This window comes from Myotis myotis, unplaced genomic scaffold, assembly GCF_014108235.1.
Source record: "Myotis myotis isolate mMyoMyo1 unplaced genomic scaffold, mMyoMyo1.p scaffold_m19_p_1, whole genome shotgun sequence".
Taxonomy (NCBI): Eukaryota; Metazoa; Chordata; class Mammalia; order Chiroptera; family Vespertilionidae; genus Myotis; species Myotis myotis.
In genome coordinates this window covers 154,260,646-154,286,548 of record NW_023416313.1, presented here as the reverse complement: position 1 = coordinate 154,286,548, position 25,903 = coordinate 154,260,646, and the positions used below count along the sequence as shown (strand labels likewise).

Below are 25,903 nucleotides of genomic sequence, written 5' to 3'. Positions count from 1 at the left end.
GAGTCACTCCAGCCAGGGCAGGAGTTTTATTTTAAATACATTGTTTGTCAAGATACAGAAGAATGTCAATTTAAAGATGTGGAAAAGGTAAAGACCTGGATTAGACCCTTTGTAAAAGTTCTGCTTCTTGAGATGTAAGGGATTGGAAAAGGCCTTCTGCATCTTCAGCATTCTATCATCAAGCCTTGAGACATGCCCACAATTATCTATACAATAAGGAATATGAAGAATCAGGAGGGGTAATGGAAATTGACAAAAGAAAGAGAAAATGGTAACCCCAGAAATCTCAGCCTGAGAGAGTTTCCAAAAGTAGAGAATAGTTGTTGGTGCCATTTTTCTAGAAAAGTTAGGATAAACAGGTTTGGAAATAGGTCATTGAATTGGGCCAGAAGATGACTATTGGTGACCTTTTACTAAAAAGCCAGTAACCCTCAAGAGAATGAAACTATACTAACAAAACATCTGAAGGACCCGCTGAAAGGAGCACCTCACTTTAGGTGCTACATTGGCTGCCATGTGCTCACACAGAAAATCAAAACCACTGAATTCTTGCTTAGGCATGTTGGCCATTATATGTTCTGCTCTACCTAAGTAGCTAGTTATTCACTTTGTGTTGGTATTTCATTGGCTTTCACAGTCCCATTTTCCCTTACATAAAAGAATGTTACTTGTTTAACGTGGGATCTTTACTGACACTGAATAAATATGGTGCATTTCCCTTTTTATCTTTTAGGTGTCCCCAGTGCCTGACAACTACAGAACATCTAATTATATACACAATTCTTAAAAAGCATTTTTGAATACTGTTTACTAAGCTGCCATTTCCATATGAAAAAAATTACATAGCATTTTCTCAATTATGATGTCCTGCTTTTTCTCATTACATTTTTATCATCAGAAAAAGTTAATGGAACCATTAATTAATTGGGGAAATGTGGATGCCATGTTCATTATATTGTCAAGTTACTCAGGATTCACCCTGACTTTTTGTTAACACATCCTATTCATGTCCTCTATACTCTGCAGGATATGTGCCTTTTTCTTTTTTCTTTTTTTTAACCTTTGCTTCATATACCACCCTCACTTCTGTGACATTTTTTACTTTGATCACAATGGTTTGTTTTCCTCTTTGTCTCTTTCCTGCTCTTATGTCTGCCAGTAATATCATGGTGCAGAAGCATTTGAAAAAGGATGAAAAAGCAGTCACTTAGCCAATCAGATTTAATCTATTGGATGTCACCAAAGTGCTGTACCATTTTTGCTCTCAGTATATTCATTGTTTCAACATTATTGGGCAATTAGGAAGACTGTCATTAACTCTTATTGGTTACTTTATAACTGATTTTTTAAAAGCAACTTTTCAGTATTACCTGTGCTGATTTTAGGCAAATTTTTAAAAATAGACTTTATTTTTTAGAGCAGTTTCAGATACACAGCAAAATTGAGCAGAATGTATAGTTTCCATATACACCTGCCCCCACACAACATAGTCTCCCCATAATCAACATCCCCCACAAGAGTGGTACATTTGTTACAGTTGATGAACCTATGTTGACACATCATAATTACCCAAAGTCCAGTGCCATGTTTATTTTCCTTTCTGCATAAAAATCCATAGCAGTGTTATGTTGTTTTCTAAATAAAGAAGATGCTTAGCCATGAATGGACAACCATCTGATATGTTGCCCTAACATCTTTTTTTCAGTCTTGCTCCCAAGACTCCTCTTACATGTATTATTTTCTCCAGTAATATAGAAACACTGGATATTCTCTTACAATGCCTTCTGCTTCTCTTCTGCCTTACCTTAGCGTATTCTTTCTTCTTTGTCTTCCTTTCTTCTTCCATTTTTTAACTGTTTACATCCTGCCCAGGATGCAGGATTGAATTCAAATATTCTTACACGTTTAGCCACACCCCTGGCCTGCCCTAACACTTTGTTTCTTCTGTGCTTGTGACAGATAGCTTAATCAGCTTTATGTTATAGTTGTTTAAGGAATTATTGTGTCTACTAGGTTTATAAACTTATTGAGGATTATTCTTTTTTCGTCTTCATGCTCTCTGTAATAGCTATTCATTCTGCAATAAGAATTTTTGAATTTAACTGATTATTATTTTCATACTTCATTTTTTCTTTCTACAGAATTTTATAGACATGTGCTTTCATTTTATGTTGCATACCATTTAATGAAAGTCATTTTTTTCTTTATTTTTCTTTTATCTTTGTTGTTGGAGAAAAATGTCCTGAACACACTGAAATGTAAAATACAACCTTTAGAGGGTTTTTTAGTGTAAATTTGTTATAACTAAGATTTTCACTTTGTATATAATAACCCTTAAATTTTTAACCTATTTAAATTTTTCCTTATTAAAATCTTAAATTATTTATGTGAGTGTGTCAAGAATATCAACTAAACATGGTATTCCAAACAAAATAACTGTAAAATGGTATGCTTCAGGTTAAAAATGGGGAGATATATTAAAATTTCTTTTGAGGCCCTAACTTTATTGCTCATGGCAAACTTGATGTTAAAATATACCATAGATCACTACAATGACAGGCTTGAGAAAATGAAAAATACAAAGCTTTACATAAATCAGGCAAAAGATCATATTAAAATGCGTAACCGTTACAGAAGAATCAAGACTTATTTTTAACTATTCAGAAGCTATTTCTTCTTTATATAGTAGTTGTTTTAGATTTTTTAAGCAGCTTTATGATAAACAATATTTCAAATTAATTATTGGCATAGCCGTTGCATTTATAAAGAGACAAGGTTCACAGAAATTTAGCCCCAATTTTACTAATGTATCCTACTATCACTTAGCACTTAATTTTATTTTTAACTGAAATAATAATATGGGACAATTACATATGTTATATACTTATAGAAGCTCACATTTTTAGAAGTTATAACTTAAAAACAGTATTTCTCATAGCCCATTCTTGGTTCTTTCATTTTATTTTGCTTTATTTCATAAATATCAAATATACTGAAAAAAATTATAACATTAAACCATCTCTGTGCTTTTATTTTTCTTGTCAACAAATACCTGTGAGCACCTACTCTCTTTAAAAGAACTGTTAGGCCTACATGTAATTCACTACAAATATGGGCAAATTACAGTGTAACTATAATTAAAGTTATTGTAGGTAATCATTATTATGAGTACAGTGACACATATCACTGGTTTGGCTAATCTGGACTGAAGTTATGGCCTTAATATTGATTCAAGGTGAAAAGTGATGTGTACGATATGATCCTGTTTTTCTAAAAAATACTGGTGGAAGCAGGGAGTTTATATATTTAGTTATATTTGAAAGATCATAGTAAAAGATGGGCATATATATAATAATCAGACTGATAACATTGGTTTCTTTGGGGGAAGCAGACATGAAGGGGAAAATACAGAAAAGCTTAATTCCTTATAATTTTTTACTTCATACAATGGGTATATAGTTTTGAATTTTAAAATATTTGATTAAGAAAACTAGGTGAGAGAGTGGTATAGTGAGTTCCATGATAAATATGTAAATGTTATTCTACAACATTTCAACAGTTTAGGTAGAAGGAGACATACTAGGGTCCTTTAGAAGTAAGTGAAAAAATAGATATGTGATGACTAAAAGTATTTGAATGGCACGTCTCGAATATGCTGTACACAGGAATGCTCTGACCGCTCTTAGCAACATGTTTAAATTTGAGGATCCCCTCCATGGAGATATGCTGCCACTGTCTTCATGCCGCCTCAGAAATACAGGCGTGGGCGAAAGTAGGTTTACAGGTGTTCGTACACGAAACAGAGTTTATTCTTGTATTGTTATTTATTAATTATTGTATTGTTTTCCATATGAATAACTATAAACCTACTTTTGCCCACCTCAGTATGTTCTTACAGAAGAAACAAAGGAAGAAGATACAGGATGACTTATTTACCAACACTTGGTTTAGCACAATTTCCTAACCCCACCCACCTGCTCCCCATGTTTGCCCACAGGCCAAAGAGAGAACACTGGTTTGGTAAAAGGGAGCAAGCATGTAGCGGGCTTTACAACCTAATTCCATAAACCTCAATGCTATGACTAGGGGGTCAGATGGATTATGCCCTTCGGTAGCACTAAATTACTGCTGCTACAAATGTTCAGTGGAGCAGATTAATAAACCAGGCATCAGATTCACCTACATTTAAATAGCTTCTTGACTAATTCCTGTCCCAAATGCATGGATTCAGTAGTAGCAACAATGTACCACTGTGTCAGCGAGTCGGGAATCAAACCGGATAGTGGAAGAGAATATGTGACAGACTTACTAGTTTGGGAGAAGATAATAAAATGGCCCAGTTAACTGATTTCCTTATCTACTTTCAAACTCTAATTGGCTACCTTTGTTTCTTTAATTTTTTTTTTTGGGGGGGGGGGCGGGGGGAGGGATTGTTATGCTCTCCTATGCAGCCTATTGTTGTTGTTATTGTTGTTTTAAAAAAGACTGTAGTTTCTCATTGGTGTTTTTTAAACTTCCTCTTTGGTGATTTTTTTAATAAAAGAGAAGTGTTATACTACTTATTCGTTTAACATATTTATTGAGTGTTTACATCTTCATGCCTGACACTGTTCACACAATGGGGATTCAATAGTGAATTAAACATCCAAAAAATTATTTCCTTCGTGGAGCTTTTATTTTATGGAATGAGACAGAGAAATTAATCAAATATATAAAATAAAGGAGAAGGTGGGAAAGTTGCCTCCCTGGCCATAGAAATGGGTTTGGACTTTATGGAATAAGGATGCACTGAGAATCCTGGGTTTCAGTGGTGATAGATATAAACCCAGATTAAGAGTAATAAGAGTAGTCCTTTTGTTCATATGGCAGATAGTGGTGGTGAACTTTGTTGTTTGGAATAAGGTGTGGAAGGGGTAAGGCTCCTGCCAGAAACCTGTAGATTATTATTCAGTAAATTGGAAGAGAGGCCAAAAGAAAATACTCAGAATGAAAAATAAGGAAAAAACAAAGATAGTAAATATACATTAGAAGTGAAGGAAAAAGAAACAGTGGAAAGGCTTAAAGTACATGTAATTAGAGTATCAAAAAGAGAGGAGAGGGATAATGGGATATTTAGTGCAATATTTGAAAAGATATTGGCTGAGAACTTTACAAAATTGATGAAACACACCAAGATACCAGATTCAAGAAGTCTTATAAACCACACACAAAGTAAAAAGATAACCTTATTTAGGCATATGCTGATAAAACTGCTGGAAACAAAAGGCAAAGATAACCCAAAACAGCCAAAGTGTGTTAGAAAGAGGCTATTTTCAAAGAAGGAACTATTAGAATGAAACATGATTTTTCAAGAGAGAAAAAAAAAGCCAGAACAACAGAATCACATCTTTGGTAGTGCTTTATGAAAATAACTGTCATCCTAGAATTCTGTACCTAGCAAAAATATCCTTCAAAAATAAAAATGAGGAAACTTTTAGGATGATAATAATGTATTTGTCAAATCTCATTGATGTATTTCTGGTTTGTTCATTTCACTGTAATATTTGTTCTCAAGAAATAAGTAATTATTTAATTCCAGTTAATAGTGTTCATATTAAGACTTAATATCCTTTTAGTATCTTTTATGTTAGTCTGCTAGTACTATTCTTTTTTCTTTTTTTAGTATTTGTTTGAAAATTTCTTAAAATCATTTTTGTTTTACACCAACATTTTATTTATGTAAATTTTAAGCATGTAAAAGGTAAAGGAAGGAGAAATAAAGACCTTCCCAAAATATAAGCAAACAGATCTCAACAATACATTAAAAGAATTATACACCAGGACCAACTGAGATTTATTCATGGAATGCAATGGTGGTTCAGCATATGAAAATTAACATAACATACTACATAACAGAATAAAGGACAAAAACCACATGATTTTTCTCAATTGATGTAGAAAAGGTATTTGATAAAATTCAACATGCTTGTATGGTGAAAACACTCATCAAACTAAGAATAGAAGGAAATGAACTTAACATATTAAAAACCATAGATGGAAGCCCATAGCTATTATTATACTCAATGGTGAAAAACTGACAGTTTTCCCCCTAAGATTAGGAACAATTGAAAGATGCTCTATTTCACTGCTTCTATTAACACAGTACTAGAAGTCTTAGTCAAAGCAATTAGACAAGAAGAAGAAACAAAAGGCATTCAAATCAGTAAGGAAGAAGTATGTAATTTTTTTATTGGACATGACATGATCTTATATGCAGAAAACTTTAAGGATTACACACACAACATTAGAACTAATGAAAAAATTTAACAGAGTTTCAAGATATAAAATGAATGCACAAAATTGAGTTGCATTTATATACACCTAAAAACCTGTCTGTAAAGGAAATTAAGAAAACAGTCCCATTTACAATAGCCTTGAAAAAAATCAAATATTTAGGAATAAACTTAACCAAGGAAATAAAAGACTTATACACCGAGAACTACAAAACATTGCTGAAAAAAATTAAAGACATGAATGAAAAGACAGCCATGTTCATAGTTTAGAAGATTTAATGCTAAGTGACAATGAGATATCACCTCACACCTGTCATTATGGCTGTCATCAACAAATGACAAGTGTTAGCGATGTTGTGAAGAAAAGGGAACCCTAGCACACTGCTGGTGGGAATGCAGACTTGTGCAGCTCTGTGGGAAACAGTATGGAGTTTCCTCAAGAATTTAAAAATGGAACTCCCATTTGACCTAATCATCCCACTTCTCGGAATATATCCTAAGAAACCTGAAGCACTCATCAAATTGAATATATGCACCCCTGTGTTCATAGCAGCACAATTTGCAATAACTAAATTGGAAACAGCCTAAATGCCCATCAGCAGATAAGTGGATAAAACAAATGTTGGTACATTTACACAATGGAATACTATACAGCCATAAAAAATAAAGAACTCTTACCATTTGCAACAGCATGGATGGACCTGGAGAGTATTATGCTGAGCGAAATAAGCCAGTCAGAGAAAGGTAAGTATCACATGATCTCACTCATATGTGGAATCTAATGAACCAAATAAACTGATTATCAAAAATAGACCCAGTGTCATAGAAGCATGAACAGACTGTTGAACCTCAGAGGAAAGGCAGAGGAGCGTGGGTGGGAAGAGATCAACCAATGAACTTGTATGCATATATGCATAACCTGTGGACACAGACAATGGGGTAGTGAGGGCCTGGGGGAGGGAAAGGATGGGAGCAGGCTGGAAGAGGTTAATAGGGGAAAAAGGAGGGCCTATGTACTACTTTCAACAATAAAAAAAAATTTTAAAAACAATAAAAAACAAAATAGTAAATAAAAATTTCAAAAAAAAATTCAATAGTTCATTGGGATTAACTGATGAAAATTGTTCTTTACGATAACCTTACAGTTTTCATCTTTTTAAAAAATTGTTTCTTTTAGAGCTGAAATTACAGCATCTCAAATAAGTATCCTTCTCCATTCCACTTTTAAGTTCAAAATTAGAGAATTTTGAAAAATTAAAAAAGGGCATCTATGGCCTATTTGATGTTCATTAGATCCCTACAGTAGTTTAGATACACTGAACTAATACACAACAACAAATATAACCGAGATTGAACACATATTTGCTTTCTTACAGATATGCCCAGTGCTTTAAGTTTACTAATTCACTAGAAGCCCGATGCATGAAATTCGTGCAAGAGTAGGCCTTCCTTCCCCTGGCTCCCAGCACTGGCTTCCCTCTGGCACCCGCGACCTGGGCTTTCCTCCAGCCCCAACTTCATCCGGAAGTACGTTTGGAATGAAGTCCAGTCTAATTAGCATATTAACCTTTTATTATTATAGATATACTTTATCCTACATTAGTTAATTTTATTAGTTTTATTATTATACTAATAGTATTATATTTTTAATGGAGCTAACATATGACTTTCTATGCTACTGCATAAATGGTATATTTTCCTATTGGAATTTTTAATTTAAAAAAATTTTTTTAACTCATGCTTTTTTACTTTGTCTCTTCTGCATTTAATAGCTATATGATATTTTTTTCCTTTTCTTTGATCCACCTAACTCTTGCTATTACAATGTAACTCTTTTGGTCATTGATCACATTGTGCCACCAGTATCATCTTGTTTGCCTTTGTTAGATATTGAGTTTTCCTACTGATGGATAAACTTCTTGCATTTCCTTCTTGCATTACATCTTGAGCAAATGTAAATTGCCCTTATTATCCAATTTCAGCTGTTTTGTGTTTTTTTTAGCTTCCTGATTCATCATTTTTTATTCTGCTCACTAATCTTTCTTCTTAGCATTTGGCATCCTCAGACAAGCTGTTTATGGGTAGCTGCTCATGTGAGATGAACTGTAATGAAGATAAAATCCTTGCTGGAACAGAGGAGCAACACCAAAATGAAACTTCACCCCGCATCTGGAAATCATCGACGCCCCTTCCACAAAACTGAATTTTTATTTTACTCAGTTATGTACTCTTTTTCTCCTTCATTGCTTTGCTGCATTATTGCATATGAGTACACACATATTTACAAACTTGCTATTATGACTTTTTAACCTCCTAATTTTTGCAGAATGTTAACAACATTAATAATGATCACTGATGCTACCGAGCAGTTGTGAGGTTGATACTTCTCTGAGGGCTTCATGTCTACTATACAATTTGAGCTAAAGTATCAGTTACTGAATATGTTAGTAAGTACTGTCATTTTCGCCATTTTGCACCTCTGAGAAGTTGTAGCGTGGGAATTCAAGCATAGGCATCTGACCCCAAGGCCTGAGCAATTGTACCCACAATGATATATGGTCTTTTTAAAAATACAATTAAGACAATGTGTTTGTTCGTGATGACAAAATAACCAGTTGAAAAATGTGAAATTAATCCAAACCAGATTGTTCTTTATTCAGAAAAAATAATAAAATGGATCAAATTATATTATTTTTTATTTAAGTAATGTGTAATGTAGTGCAGAAACAGTGTGAGAATTAGTTGTCATGAATACCTATTTAGATGATAGTTTAACTTTCTCTTATCATTGACTGCTTCTCTTTTTTCTTTAGACTTTAAATTTATTTGTTTTCCTAATCCAAACATTAATTTCTTCTGAAAGTACACACATACTTACATATCAAAAAAAAATGTTAATTGGAAAGGAAAATTGGATTGGTTATGTGAACACATTTTTATAAATTAGATTTTTTTTTCAGTTATTTTTTAAACTTAGGAATAATAATGTGTTTTAAAATGTAAAAACTTTAGATTTATGAAGAGACTTACTAATTTCCATGCTGTGAACTGATTCAAAGTAATGTCGTGGTAGCGTTTGTAATGGCCTGGCATCTGAGGCACAAGGTTTCCTGCGTTCATCCCACGCTGTCGTCCCACCTCTGATCCCAGCTGCAACCAGTGCCTGCCGAACTGTTCTGGGCACACTGACAAAGTTCTAACAAACTCAGCTGTGCATTGCTCCATTCTTCTGCCTCGAGGCTTTCGCTGAAGCCAAGGAAGCTTGCTCAGCCTTGTGCCAGGGAAGCCTGCAAGGGTGAGGGCGTTACTGCCACCTGCAGCAACCCTCAACTAATGGGAGACGGGATACTGTGAATCAATGCACCATCCTGACATCCTTCAGATGAGCAATTCTGAGGCACAGTCTCCAGAGCTCTTCAGAAAATCCCCAGTAGAATTGACCCGTGGTTGCCCAGACCATTAACCAACTCAGTAGTGTAACTGGCTTTTGCTTCCTGTCTCACTCCCCTGGCTCCTCACTCTGCTTCCTGGGATTCTCCTACCAGATAAATTACCTACATCCCAGTTCTTATTCTAGACCCTTTTTTGGGGTCAACCTAAACTAAGACAGGAATTTAGAATTGAATGATCAGATAACTTAGAGGACCTCGTATTCTTTTTAATCCTGCATTTTAATTTCAAAATACTTTCAGTCTTGTTACTTGTTACAAATTTGCACGGTTTGCCCATTGCAGGGATACCATATTTCTGTATACATGCAATGCACACTTTAGTGTTTCAAATCTGCACTTAAGAGCAAAAGCTTTTGAAATCATTTAAAAAACATTTGTTGCTATATGTTGACCTCCTCTAACTATGCATAGTTCACTTGTTAAAAATCCAATAAGAAAGGAAATAATGTGTTTCTTTAACTTGACATTTTGTTCTGCAGGATGTTATTCTTTCCAGAAACTCTGTTTTATGGGACTATTTAAGGAAAGTGTTGATTTGGCATCTGTCATTACAGGTTTCATATACTGTTTTCTTTCTTTTCTGTTTTTTCTTCATTTTTTTTTTTTGCCTTCCAAACTTTTATTTTTTTCTTTATTGATTAAGGTATTACATATGTGTCCTTATCCCCCCATAGCCCGCCCCCCCTTCCTTTCTTTTTAAGGTCAAAACTCAGTGTGCTCAGGAAATTCTCCAAGTGGTTACCAGTGGATTAGTGGCATCCTACCTCCTTTCTCTCATTCAGAGAAGAAAGTGTTATAAGGGCAGCTGCTCAACCCTTTTTTTCTCTCCAAGGTGCCAATTTAGTTAGTACTTAGTAAGGAAACTGATTTGTGTCATAAAATGAACTAGCATGTTTATTTAATTTTTTATTCTAAGCCTCCCCCAAACCCAAATCTCTGAATATCTTGTGTTAAATGACCATTAGTGATGGAAATCATCTTCTGAGGATAGGTATTTATTTAGAAATTCATAAACACCAGGGTGGTAGGGAGAAACAGTAAAACCTGTAGATGTGAATGATCTCTGAAATGCCTTCTAAGCTTTATGCAAATAGCCATGGCTCCTGTCTGCAGCCATGTCTCTCAGATGCATGTGTGCATGTGTGCTGGGGGTCTTATCTGCTTCCTAAAGTGTTTTTGTTAACACCATAATTTTAAATTAAGTTTTTCAGAAAGCTGTTCCTGCTGTACGTTTTGGCATCTAAGATTAGGTCAGTGGCCATAAATCTCATTTATGTACTTAATGCAAAGGAGATACTGCTGCCTTGGGAATCGTGGGAGCCAGATTCCTTACTTTGCCACTCTTACAAGATATTGACATATAAAACAAAATGCCCCCATTTTGTTTTGCAGCTTCCTTCATTTAAAACTTTAAATAAAGAATGTTTATTCAAGGCTCCTTTTCATTCATAAAAATGGAAATGTGCCTTTGTGTCTGCATGAGGAGACTTGTATTCCTGTTCACGAATTCCAGTGATAGATGGCCCCATAAAATCTTTACGTTTGGCTTGTGCAGCTGAGTTCATGACTGAATACAGAATGATAAAGAAGCTTTAGCATTTTGTGAAAAGAAAAGAAATCATGCCTTCTAGATGGCCCTTAAGCTAGCTTTTAACTGCCTGGAAATCAGCTAGAAATGTGTAATCAAACTCGCCATTAAAGGCACAGGGTTCAGTGTAAATCTTTGGGAGCATAATCTGTAAATTAATGCAAAGGGATTCTTTAACATTATTTGGTTTTCATTATACTTGCATGGATGTCTGCCAATCCAAATATATTTATTTTATTTTTTACCTTTCTATCCATTAGAAGTTAAAAGAGAAATGATGGATTGTGGCACTGGCCAGTCTAGCAGCCTATTTCTTTCAACACATCACGGCGTATTTACTGTTTTAGCTATATTGTTTTCAATTTCTGGCAAAAGAGTCAGTTTGTGATCCTGGGTAGAAAATGTCAGTGCTCACATTTCCTGTGGGGTTTTGGCCTTTTTGTGAAAAGGTAGGGGAGAGCTCAATGAATTATGATGCTGTCATCTGAAGAAACCACAGTGTATTTCTTTGCCAAATTTTAGCAAGAGCAGAGCTGATCATCTGCTAGCGCGAGCCTTTCCTGAACCCTCCCAGCAGTTCACTCAGCTGCTGCCTGTTCTCTCTCTGCTGTGAGAATGCAGCCTACAGAAGTCCTTTAACCTTCCCTTTGCAAGGTTAATTGATTTAATAACCCCCCAGCAAGAGAAATTTTGCCTGAGGAATTTAGAAATCTAACTTTAGGAATTTAAACTTTGGGAACTCAGTTTAAATAATATTAAGACTGAGTCACTTCTTACTGTAGTAAATCGTTTATGGAGACTGCATATGCCTTGTATTAATTTTTGGAATTTGACCCTCCTGACATCCTTCACGACTCTATTTCTTTATATTTTATGAAGTAACAAATATTACCAGATAACATTTGTGCATTATAATCTCTGAAATCAATACATTATGAATGTGAATATAGCTATTGTATATTGTCATCATCTGATGCTGTATTTGCCATGTGTAAGTGCTCCTTGATAACCATTAATTTATATTTTCTAATGCCTTTTATTGGCTCCGAAGGAAGTATGCTTGCTTGAACTAATGGTAGTTTGTTCCTACCTATTTGGAACGATTCATAGAAAAAAAAAAATGCTGAGGATTATGACCCATGTGGATTCTTCAGTTTAATTTTTCAGCAATTATTTTGTAATTAGTTTCAAGTGATTTTTTAAGACGTTTTTATCTTTCTTGATAAATAATGTTGAGTCTTTGTTTCCTCTTATCACCTCTTTACCAGCTTTCCTTCTCTGGCCAGCTGCATCCAAGGATTTCTTCTTTCTATAACATGGATTTAGCTAACACACTCTAGTACCTATTCTGTATCAAGGCTGTTCTGGATTCTGAGTACTGCAAGGAAAGGAATAGGCTTATTTTCTGCACTCACAAGATTTAGAATCTAGTGGAAATAATGACCATAATTATGCAATCTAGATTTAAAAGAGAGAGGAATGCTTCCAACCTAGGTTCTTGTTTTTTGTTTTTTGGTTTTTTTGGATTCCAGGTGTCTATGGAGTTACCAGGTGAAGATCGGAGAAAGAAGGAGAAAATGACTGCCTGTCAGAGGCAATAAATATCACTTTGAGGTCTAAAAGCAAGAGAGAGTATGATGCCACAGAGGACTTAAAAATAGTGGCAGAAAAAATTATTACCGTAAGTCAACCTACAAACATGTATTGAGTGTCTATTATGTGTGTGGTATTGTCATTGAGATACAACGACAACTAACGAATAGGTCCTACCTTCAAAGAGCTTACATATAATCTACTGGCAACTGTGTATTCAATTTGTATTAAAGAATTAAGACGGAGAGTTTGGGTTTTATTGTTGTTTGGCAGGAAAAGTAAGCTCTGTAGACTGTTCAAGGAATTAGATCTTATTCCATGAAGACTCTTCCAGATATCTTACCTGTCTTAGCTACATAAAAGGCAGCTGCTTGCAAACTGTCCCAGGTATATTTATGTCCAGATAGGACAGTCTTTACCTTTTCTCAAGGAGGAAACATGGAGCTTGTTATTATTTTTCACGTGTATGTTTCCCTATTTTCATCCCAGTGAGTGGAAATTTTGATAGTTCATGTTATAGCGAAGGTGAATGAATGAGGGCAATCTTCTAAGTTGTGAGAGAGTTTAAATAAACAGGCAGAGTCTCAGCATCATGCCCTGATGGCTGTGAGGCTCCATAAAAGTCGCTTGGTCAAAAGTCATGCAGATGACTAAAAAGGGAAGTGGTATATGGGTAGAAGGTAGTAAGCTTTGATATTAACTGTGGCAAAATAGAGAGTTAACCTAGAGAGTGCATCCACCTCAGTATAAAGTTATTCAAAATACCTTATTAATCTAAAAAACATGGACTTAAAACCTCTGAATCGACTCACCTGTCTCATTTCATAAATGAGGAAACTAAGGTCTGAAAAAGATAGAGACCAAAGTCTCACACCAAGTGAGCATAAGTTCAATGATTCACCACTGTTTATAGAGCCTTCTCTAGAGACTTGAGTCAGGACTTTTTGGGTAGATTATATTTGACTTCAGTAAGTCAGTTTAAGAAAGCTTTTACAAAGTAACTAGATCATACCTGCTAAGTAAGAACTAAAATGTATAATGCTTCAAAACTTGCAACATCTCGAATTGCAGTACAAAAAAGTAGGTAACCAGAAGACAAGATTTAAATGATTAAGGCAGCTTCCTTATACAGAAACTAGAGACCCGGTGCACAAAAATTTCTGCACTGCAGGGGGGGGGGGGGGGGGGGTCCATCCTTCAGCCCGGCCTGTGCCCTCTCACAGTCTGGGACCCCTCAGGGGATGACCACCTGCTGGCTTAGGCCTGCTCCCCAGGGGATTGGGCCTAAGCTGGCAATCAGACATCCCTCTGGCAGCCCGGTAGCCCTCGGGGGATGTTTACTTGCCAGCGGGGAGCAGACCTAATCTGCAGTTGGACATCCATAACGCTGCTGAGGAGGCAGGAGAGGCTCCCACTACCACCGCTGTACTGGCAGCCATCAGCCTGGCTTATGGCTGAGCAGAGCTCCCCCATGTGGGAGCGCACTGACCACCAGAGGGCAGCTCCTGCATTGAGCGTCTGCCCCCTGGTAGTCAGTGTGTGTCATAGTGACCAGTCATTCCCAGTCTTTCTGCTGTTAGGGTCAGTTTATATATTACCCTTTTACTATATAGGATAGAGGCCTCGTGCACGGGTGGGGGCTGGCTGGTTTGCCCTGAGGGGTGTCCCAGATTAGGGTGGGGGTCCCGCTTGGGTGCCTGGCCAGCCTGGATGAGGGGCTGATGGCTGTTTTCAGGCCAGCCAGCAACTGAAGCTCCCAGCCTCTCCTTTTTTTCTTTTTTCTTTTTTTATTCTGGGATTTATTTACCTTCTATAATTGAAACTTTGTGGCCATCACTGGAGCTAAGAGCCGGGCTCCTGCTCGCTCCAGCTCTGTGGCCACGGCCTGCTGAAAGCAGGTATCTGGGGTTTGTTTAGCTTCTATAATTGAAACTTTGTTGCTTTCGGAGCTCAGAGCTGGGCCGCGGCAGGCGGGGAACCTTGGCTTCCTCCATCACTGGAGCAAGCAAGCCTCTTGCTTGCTTCAGCTGCGTGGCTGCCGGCCGCCATCTTGGTTGGGTTAATTTGCATATCATGCTGATTAGCCAATGGGAGGCATAGTGAAGGTATGGTCAATTACCATGTTTGTCTATTATTAGATAGGATTAAGGACATGTTACTCGGCCTTTGCATCTTGGAATTTAGCTTGCCTATAACATTCTTCTCCCAGATATTGGCATGCTTCACCTTCCTTCTCAGGAAGACCTGCTGTGGCCAGTCTATAAATGCCACACAGCCACACTAGTACTTCATCTACCGCTGCCTTGTCTTACATGTCTTGTTAACACTCATCCCTATCTAACATGGATATATTTTACTTATTTTGCTTTGCACACGCTCTATGGTCCTCAGCTAGAATATAAGCTAGAGAGGGGGTGGTAAAGATTCTGGCACTCTGAAGGTACTTAATAAGTATTGAATGCAGAAAAAAATTTATAAGATCACTTTCCTCATTTAAAAGCAATTAAAAGTAAAACATGATTTAGAAATTATGTGTAAAGTTTAGTATTACCATGCACATAATTTCTGGAAGTTTTATTGTTAGCTGCAACAGATGGTTATACTCAAGAATAGGATGAAATATTTAAGCTATTAAATATTTGAATTAAATGCCTAAAACATAATGTTACATTTTTATGCATAGATAAGAAAAAATCAGTGTTTACAGAGGACACACAATAAAAAGTAAAGTGAGAGGTAGAGTAAATTTATACATGTTTAATCTTAGAAGATACCAACAGTTGTCTACAGCTGTGTTGGTTTCCACTTCCACTGGCAATGTATTGTTTTTGCTCCACATTCTTGCCAGCACTTGGTATTGTCGGTCTTTTCAATTTTGTCTATTCTAATGGGTATGTTGTGGTATCTTATGATGGTTTTAATTTCCATTTCTCTAATTGCTAAAGAGATTGAATGTCTTCTTACATTTTATTGGCCATTTTGATAATCATTTTTATAAAATGCCTGTTTAAGTGTCTTGTCTAGTTTTGTATTGAGCTGTCTTTTCTTTTTATTGATTTACATGAGTTTTTTATTGATTTACATGAGATCTTTGTCGAATATATCTGCTGAAAATACTTTTTCTCATTCTGTACCTTGCCTTATCACTCCCTTAATGGTGTCTTTCTTGAACAGAATTTGCTAATTTAGTGTAGTTCAGTTGATCATTTTTTTCCTTATGGCTAATACATTCAATGTCCTATTTAAGAGAACATCCTCAAGCCCACGGCCATAAGGAAATGTTATGTTATGTTATGTTCTAGAAGCTTTATTGTCTGCCGTTCACATTTAGACCTACAGTCTCCCCAGAATTGGTATTTGTGTATGGAGTAATGTAAGATTCAGATTTTATGTTTTTCATAAGGATATAACATTGAACCATCACCACTGATTGAAATGACAGTTGTTGTTTCAGTGCTCTCCTGTGTTGCCTTCTCATAAATTAAGAATTTTTGGAACTGTGTCCTTGTTTCCAAATTCTTTTTTTTTTTCTTTTCTGTTGGTTGATTTGTCCATCTTTTTTCTAGAACCACACTATCTAAATTATAGTGGCTTCTAATTATTGTCTTGATATCTAGTAGAATAAATCCTCCAGCTTTGTTAGTCAAAACTCTCAGCTCTTTTTAGCCTTTTGCACTTCTATGAACATTTTAGAATCAGTATGTCAATTTCAACCAAAAATAATGCTTGAATTTAGATTAGGAAAACATTAAATATGTAAACTAGGGCAGAATTGACATTTCTGCAATACTAGGACTTCTAATTCATGAACAATGTATACCTCTTATTAAGGGTTTCTATTGGCTTATTTAATTTATCTTGGATTTAAGCAATATATAAAGCAGGACATTTGTAAACTAAAGATTAGGGGCAGTGGCAACGTGGGAAAGATGGACTCTGGCGGGCTGGGCAGTTATTGAATTCCGGGTGGTAGAAAAACTCCATCAGCACCTTGCTCTCAAAGCAGCCTAATGTGCCGTCTAAACCCAGGCGGAAGCCACAAGTATGGGGCTCTCTCTCTGATGGAGAGATTCTCAGAGGTGGATCTGGTGCCAGAGACGTGGGCTTGGGTGGCCTCACAAGAGGCGTGAGTGCATCCAAAAGATCAGTGACCTACATGAACTGGCTGGGGACATGCAGAGCTCAGACAATCAGAGCCTCTTCTCAAACCAAGAAGGAAAAGGTTTGTCACGTGGACTGAGGGCATATAGTACAGCTAGCAGTAATTAGGAATCTAGATTCTTATCCATCAACATAAACTGATAACCAAGAATCGCCAAGAATGTTAGGAAAATCAACATAGGCTCAGGAGACAGGCATCACATTCAACACACAAAAATAATTTAACCATTTGGGAATGTGAGTTCATATGAGAAGCAAAAGAAATCTATTATCATTAGTATTTGATAAATGAGGGAAGATGTAGCTGAAGGGCTGCTGGGAAAGTGATTCAATTATCAGGTTAAATAAAAAAAATCTTAGTATTTGGATAAATAATAGCAAGAACAGGTCTAAATATCAGCTTAGTGAACTGGAAGTTGAAGTTGAGGAATTTTTATATAACCCAATGCAAATTTACAACAATGTGAAAAATATAGGAATTCGTTTCATTGGGTGCCCTTTATGTTTCTTTTTGGGGTTTACAGTTTCTTCAGCTTCATGTGATGGTATGTGTATGTTCAGTCGTCAGAAGATAGGACATAGGAAATGTTCGAATTCATAAAGGGAACTGTTAGAATGCATTGAGAATACAGAATGGTTCTGTATTTAATGAATGTATGCACCTATCTTTATTATATTCTTTACCCTATTTTTATTGGGTTTAAGGAAAACTAGGGATCTATTTTTCCCTCTTATTCTCCTTGCTCCTATGATTAGCAATTTCCACTTATAGTTCTTTTGGAAAATGACTTAAAACTTTATGTGATACACTTATATCTCTACTAATGTAACATCTTCAAACATTCTCTCTTATCTCCTCACTATTAAGAGTAAGGAATTAGCTAAATTTTATTTAATATTTACTATATGGCAGACTCTGTAGTAACTCATTTATCTCTATAAGCCTGCGAGTTAAGTACTGTTGTCATCCTCATTTCGCACATAATGAAACTGAGGCTCCTTGAAATGAACTAGGCCAAGATTACATGAGTAGGTGGTTGGTGGGGTGCCCATAAGCACACTGGATCTTAAGCTTCTGGTTTTAACCTCTATGCTATATGGCCTCTCCACAGGTCAGTGATTCACCTATATTGTAAGCCTGTTACTGAAGAATTAGATAAAATGAACGTGCTTTTCTCAAGCTATTTAGTTATGAAATTTTAAGTGAGAAGCATAAGTGTGAAAATTTGTCATGTTATAAAATAAATCATTTCTGCCCTGGCCGGGTCAGTTGGTTGGAGCATCGCTCCATGCACCAAAATGTTGCCAGGTTGCCGGTTAGATTCCTGATCTGGGCACATACCTAGATTGCTGGTTTTATTCCCCCAGGTGTGTGTGTGGGGGGGGGGGGGTGCACATGTGGGAGGCAATGTGGGAGGCGACCAATTGATCTCTCTCTCTCTCTCTCTCTCTCTCCCCCTCCCTCCCTCTCTCTCAAAATCAGTAAGAACATATCCTCAGGGGTGAGAATTGAAATAAATTATTTCCAGTGACATTCTCACAACAATGGTTCTGCAGTGCTGAAGCAAAGCAAATACTAGATGGATTCTGGTGCTGCATTTTGTTTTCAATTAGTGGCTGTGAAAATAATCTCAGCGTTGTTAAAGCAGCTCAACAGTGGACTAACTTTACACCATTAATCCTTACTTATAAATAAACTCATCTTGGGCGAATAATACATTAAAATGAAGTGATACAGCTTAAGGCCTTTGTTAAAGTGTCTAAATGTACCAGTAACTAAAGAGGTCATGTGGCAACTGCACTATTTTGGAAAGCTACTGACTTTAGGAACAAAGTAATTCCGACAAAGTCACCTCTGCTGTTCAGATTTGGAAGTTTGATGGCAACCTACATTCCCTTTGTAAACAGAAATATCCCAAGAAAAAAAGAAAACAAAATCTTTTCCCCTCCTTCCCAAATGGCACATTTTCTTGGCTGTTTTCCCATAAATATGTTCATTGAAACAAAACCCAAAAAATGTTTAATGCCAGAACATAAAAATAAAATCCTCTTTAAGAAAGCTGATTTAAAGGCATTCATAGGAAAATGACACATCTAAAGGATGTTAAACCCTAATAACATCATCCTTAAATAAAATATTTTTAAATGCCATAATCAGAACTTGACCTTAACTTTTTAAAAGCCCAATTTAATTACTTTATGTGTATACTATGTAAGATTTGAAGAAGAGTTTAAAGTTTTTCTCAAACTCACTTCAGAGCATTGTCTTCATTATTTTTCCTTTATGCTTTTACTATACTTAAATACTATTTGAGTGAAATTTTTTAAAATTCAGTGAAAATACAGATGTTTCCAAAGACATTGATAAATTCATTCAGAAGAGTATTTGGATTCCTTTGATCAAGTATATGTAACCTGAGATTAACATGATTTTTAGAGGTATATAATATAGTTCAAAACAAAGGAACAAGTCAATAATATCATTTCCTACCAGTCCAGGGTATGCCCCAGAATATCTGACAGTTTGGAAAATATGGGAGAAAAAATTGAAAGACATGGAAGAAAATTCTGGAGGTTTCTTTTTCAAATAAGCAGAGCAGAAACGTGATGGAAGAGAGATAATTTTTGAAAATAGAAGAAATTACCCTTGGTTTGAAAAGACAAATCATGCAGATTAAAACCCCCATGCAAAATGATGCTTTGATGCTCTCAGAGTTATATTCCACCACTCCAAGGAAAAAGAGAAGTTCAGTAATGCAGAAATGGTAGTGAGAGAACATCTTAAGTAACATAGATGTGACATGACCAAATTTACTAGGAGATGGTAGCAGAGCACATTGAGAAACAGGAAGAAGTGTTACTTCTGGGTGAATACAATTATATTGAGAGGATGTCTTTCAGGAACTTCATGCTATTGGCATGGATACTTTCTCTTTTTCTTACTTTCATGTTGAAGGATTAGCACATAGGAAAAAGCACGAATAGAATATACCGACTGATGAATTTTTATGAAGTGTTCTCACCTGTGTAACTGCTGTCCAGGTCAAGACGGAAAACATTGGGGGGGCAGAAGTCCTCCCTTGGCTTTGTGCCCTTCCCACCCTTCACCCAATTAGCTCTCTCTATATAAAAATATTTGGAATGTGTTCTTATGTATTCTGTTTTGCCTGATTTCTTTCGTTTTATTTCATGCATCAATAAGGATCTTTGGTTCAAATATGTATGCATTTTTATTGTGTGGAATTGTATTTTTAAAGCAGTTGAAACAATATGCACTCGCACCAGCAGTGTATTAGAGTTCTAATTGCTTCCTAGCCTCACCAACACTGTATTATCATTCTTTTTAATATTTGCCATTCTACTGAGTATACAGTGGTATCTCATTGTATTTCAGTCCTCTGAGCATGTTTTCTAGCCATTTGGGCATCCTCTTTTATAAAGTGCCTGTTTGTCTTGTACGTCCTCCTATAGGATTACCTGTCAAAGTTTTTAGTTAATTGGTCAGAGTTCTTTTGCTCTTCCAGATGTGAGCTCTTTATCAGATATGTGTGTTGCAATATGATCTTTTATAATATAGCTTCCCTTTTCACTCTCTTAATGGTGTCCTTTGGTGAACAATTTGTTCCTTTTCTTGTCTTTTGAGATGAATGCTTTCTGTGTCTCATTTAAGAAAAATCTTCCCTATTTCAAGGTCATGAAGACCATGTTACCTTCCAAAAGCTGTATTATTTTGTCTTTCACACTTCAAATATAGTGGACATCTTGTTAAATTCCTATTTTAAAACTTTGAACCAATTTATAGACCTTCTAAAGTGTGCATGAGCATTCCGGTGTCCTAATACATTTGCCAAAGCTTGCTCAAACTGGCTACTATTAATGTCTTTTATTTTTACCAACATAGTGAGGAATAACTTTTTATTATTGTTGAAATTTATGAAATATTCAAGACATACAAAATGATAAAAATATTATATATTAAAAAGTACACCCAAATACCCATAACCCAGATTTTTCTTTTTAAGTATAGGTTGAAATAGAGTCTTCTAAACTCTTTGAAAATCATGGTCAATTATCTCTTGTTTATAAAGTTAGTGTGATTCTAACAGTCACTGGCAAAGTAAATGTTCATAAGTGGTTGTCTTGAATCATTTTGGGGATGAGAGGTTTACGTATGCATGCATAAATAACATTTCTCCTATGAATTAACTTCTAGGATGAAAACTGTGTTTCTAGGTGGAAATCCCTCACTTTAAAACTTTTGGCATTAAAGAATCATGAACCTAGATGGTCCAATGAATTAATGTGAAGGAAAATCTCCCAAGAATGAAAAAGCAATAGAGTATGTCTTGATGCTCCCAGAGGACACTAACCCAGGATAGACTTGTTCTGAAAAAAAGATTGGCCACATATCTGTTTCTTTTAGGAGCTACTGAATCGCTCTTTCAACATTCATTGTTGAAAGACCTTCAACTTCTGGGAAGTTATAGATGACTAGAGGCCGGGTGCCCAGATTTCAAGAGGGCGCAGGCCAGGCCGAGGGACCCCACCAGTGCATGATCATGCGGGGAGGGTCCGCAGGATGGCTCCAGGGCGTGTCCGACCCATCTCTCTCAGTCCCGATCAGCTGGACCCCAGCAACAAGCTAACCTACCGGTCAGAGTGTCTGCCCCCTGGTAGTCAGTGCATGTCATAACTAGTGGTTGAGCGACCTTAGCATATCATTAGCATATTACACTTTGATTGGTTAAATGGACTACTGGAGGACCAGACACTTAGCATATTAGGCTTTTACTATATAGGATAGTGGAGCTTTCAGCCCATCTCTTATCTACTACCATTTGGGAGTAGCTGCAGGTAAGCAAGACATGCAGTATCCCAGTATAGCAGTGCAAAGACATAGTGCCTCAAAGCATCAGGAGTGGAAGCAGCTCCACCCCAAGTGTTTGCTGGTAGCAGGGAAACCAGCCAGGCATTGCCTGCAAGTGGAACAGAACACCCTTATAACCTGCCCATTCTCTTCAGGGTGTAAGTAGCTCTGAGTGGAGAACCCCAAATCCAAAAAGTAGGTAGTTTGTATAACACATAAATTCCAATTCCAGATCTCTCTTAAGCTATCAGACACTATTTAAACCATAGATATGAGAAAAGATTCTAATTCTCTTTATTACTTTTAGACAAAGAGAAGTTGTTAGAAGTATTTTAACATGGAAGATTTAAACACCCTTCCTCTTAGCAGTAACCTCCATCTCTTAGTGTAAATGCTATTGGGTGCCATATTTATCAAAGGATCACCAAACAGAAAGGATTGGCAAGAGCTTGTCTGGGTAAATCTATACTCCTCAGCAGAATTTTACTTGAATTCATGAAAATAACAGTCTAATTTTCTTTGAAATATACAAAAAAAGAAACTTGAAATCTTTCCAATAGCAAATGTTTCATAATTCTTGAAGCAAGAAGTTCTTTTTAAATGGGTTTTTAAAATATTTTAATACTAAATCTTTAAATTTCCTAAGGGATTTCACCTTAACCATTTATCTTTGATTATCTTTCAAGTATTAAATTGCATGTCATGCTATATCACTTCAGAATAATTTTAATTCATTTTTTTAGTACTTTAAGAAAGTTGAGTAAGTGAATTCAGTGGCCACCAAAAGAAATGAATCTGGCATCACAAGAATGGCTTTTGGTGGAACTAGGCAAATTGGTTATTATATCAATGTGTAAGAATAAAATAATATTTTATTTATTGATTTTAGAGAGAGAGAGAGAGAGAGAGAGAGAGAGAGAGAAACATTGATTTGTTCCACTCAGTTGTGCAGATATTTTTTTTTTATTTTGAATGACTTTATTTATTTATTTATTTATTTTTTTTATTAGTTAAGGTATTACGGATGTGTCCTTATCCCCCCCCCCCATTAACCCCCAACCTCCATTTTTTCTATTTCTTTTATCTTCTATATTCATAATTAGCTGCTTAGTTATCTTCTAAGCATTCTTTGTATGAAATTATTAATTCTATTTTGAACATCCTTAGAGGGAGATACTTTATTTCAAGTTTCCTAACAATTAAGATCTATGAAGTCAATGATCATCCCAGGATTAAGTTCAAGAATTTTACTGCCCTTTTTTGTTTGTTTGTTTTTTGTTTTTGTTTTTGTTTTTGTTTTTTTTAATATATTTTATTGATTTTTCACAGAGAGGAAGGGAAGGGGATAGAAAGTTAGATTGATAGAATCAACATTGATGAGAGAGAAACTTCGATCAGTTGCCTCTTGCATACCCCCAACTGGGGATGTGCCCGCAACCAAGGTACATGCCCTTGGCCAGAATCGAACCCGGGACACTTCAGCCCTCAGGGCGATGCTCTATCCACTGAGCCAAACCCGTCAGGGCTGTTTTCTGTTTTATTATTCATATTTAGCCTCCTCAGATGCAGTTCTGGCTTCCTGGGTTTTTTTAATTTCCATTTCAACTACATTTTTTAAACAAAAATTTTTTTGTGATGGCATGTTTGATATTGATGATTTTTTAAAATTTTTAATCTATATTGTTTCTTGGTTTCATGAAGATTTATCTCATTATTTTCTAGAGTTTGGAGAAAGCAAAGGTCTGAGAAGTAAAGGGATTCTGGGATCTAAAGGGAAAATTAATATTGAAGAGTTGCTCTGGTAGTGAGGTGAAGAAGGAATCTTCGTGGTACAAGAGCATTCTTTGTCTTACTCCTTCAGCTGACCTCTGTACCTCCAGTGTGTGGTCATTTTTACATGGTCTAATTTGGCCTTGTTTTCCTTATCCTTAAACTAATAGTTTCACACATAATCTCACTTAATCAAACACCAGATATTTTGTTTGTTTATACAAGACTAACCAAGAATATTTACTAGGATTTAATTATCTTTTCCAATAATTGTAAAATATATAATCTGCAAATTAAAAAGTGAAAGAAGATAATAATAATAAAGATCAGAGTGGAAGTAAATGACATAGAGACCAAAAAAAAAAAAAAAAAGTCAATAGAAACAAGAGCTGGTTGTTTGGAAGGATAAACAAGATTGATGAACTTCTAGCCAAGCTCACCAAGAAGCAAAGACAGGGGACCCAAGTAAACAAAATCAGAAATGGAAGAGAGGAAGTAACAACCGACCCCATGGAACTACAAAAGATTGTAATAAAGTACTATGAACAACTTCATTCCAACAAACGGGACAACCTAGATAAAGTGGACATATTCCTAAAAAATACAATCTTCCAAAACTCAATCAGCAAAAATAAAATAATCTGAATAGGCTGATAACTAAGGAAATTGAAGCAGTAATCAAAAACACTTGCAGCAAACAAAAGCCTTGGGCCAACGGCTTTACAAGGGAGTTTTACCAAACATTCAAAGAAAAAGTAAAACCTACCCTCCTCAGACTATTTCAAAAAATTCAAGAGGAAGGAGCACTTCCAAGCTCTTTCTATGAAGCCACCATTACCCTAATTCCAAAACCAGATAAAGACACTACAAAGAAAGAGAATTACAGTCCAATATCCCTGATGAACATAGATGCTAACATCCTGAACAAAATTCTAGCAAATCAGATCCAACAGTACATCCCATATCCAAGTGAAATTTATTCCAGGGATGCAAGGCTGGTACAATATCCACAAATCAATAAATGTGATACATGACATAAACAAATTGAGAGAGAAAAATCACATGATCATATCAATTAATACAGAAAAAGTATTTGGCAAAATACAACACCCTTTTTTGATAAATCTCTCAGCAAAGTGGGAAGAGAGGTCATACCTCAATATAATAAAAGCCTTATATGACAAACCTACCACCAACATCATAGTCAATGGGCAAAAATTAACACCATTTCTCCTAAGAACAGGAATAAGACAGGGATGCCCACTTTCACCATTCCTGTTCGACATAGTGCTGGAAGTGCTAGCCATAGCAATCAGACAAGAAGAAGAAATAAAAGACATCTGAATTGGAAAAGAAGAAGTAAAACTGCCATTATGTGCTGCTGATGTGATATTGTACATAGAAAACCTTAAAGACTCCATCAAAAACTACTAAATTTAATTAATTAATTCAGCAACATAGCAGGATATAAAATTAACAACCAGAAATCTATGGCATTTTTATACACCAATAATGAACTCACAGAAAGAGAAACTTAAAAAATCCCATTACCATTGCAACAAAAAAATTTTAAGATACCCAGGAATAAACTTAACTAAGGAAGTAAAAGACCTATACTCAGAAAACTATAGGACATTGAAAAAAGAGATAGAGGAAGATATATACAAGTGGAAGAATATACCGTGTTCATAGATTGATAGAATCAACATCATTAAAATGTCCATACTACCCAAAGCAATCTATAGATTCAATGCAATCTCCATTAAAATACCAATGGCATATTTCACAGACCTAGAACAAACTCTCCAAAATTTTATATGGAATAAAAAAAGACCCTGAATAGCTGAAGCAATCCTGAGAAAAAAGAACAAAGTTGGTGGGATCACAATACCAGATATCAAGCTGTATTACAAAGCCACTGTTCACAAAACTTCCTGGTACTGGTGCAAAAACAGACACATAGACCAATGGAACAGAACAGAGAACCCAGAAATCGACCGAAACCAATATGCTCAATTGATATTTGACAAAGGAGGAAAGAGCATACAATAGAGTGAAGATAGCCTCTTCAATAAATGGTGTTGGGAAAATTGAACAGATACTTGCAAAAAAATGAAACTTGACCACCAACTTACACCATACACAAAATCTCAAAATGGATAAAAGACTTAAACGTAAGATGGGAAACCATAAAAATCTT

General features: G+C 35.8%; 1 protein-coding gene across 1 annotated transcript in view; it reads left to right on the top strand.

The window, feature by feature from the left end:
• The window catches only part of DPH6 (diphthamine biosynthesis 6), a 180,691-nt gene extending 176,290 nt beyond the window's left edge, over positions 1 to 4,401 (top strand). Inside the window, exon 9 of the mRNA XM_036296618.1 lies at positions 734 to 4,401. Coding sequence (XP_036152511.1) covers positions 734 to 787 — 54 coding nt within the window. The 3' untranslated portion in view covers positions 788 to 4,401. The remainder of the gene's footprint in view (positions 1 to 733) is intronic.
• Positions 4,402 to 25,903: the final 21,502 nt, after the last annotated feature.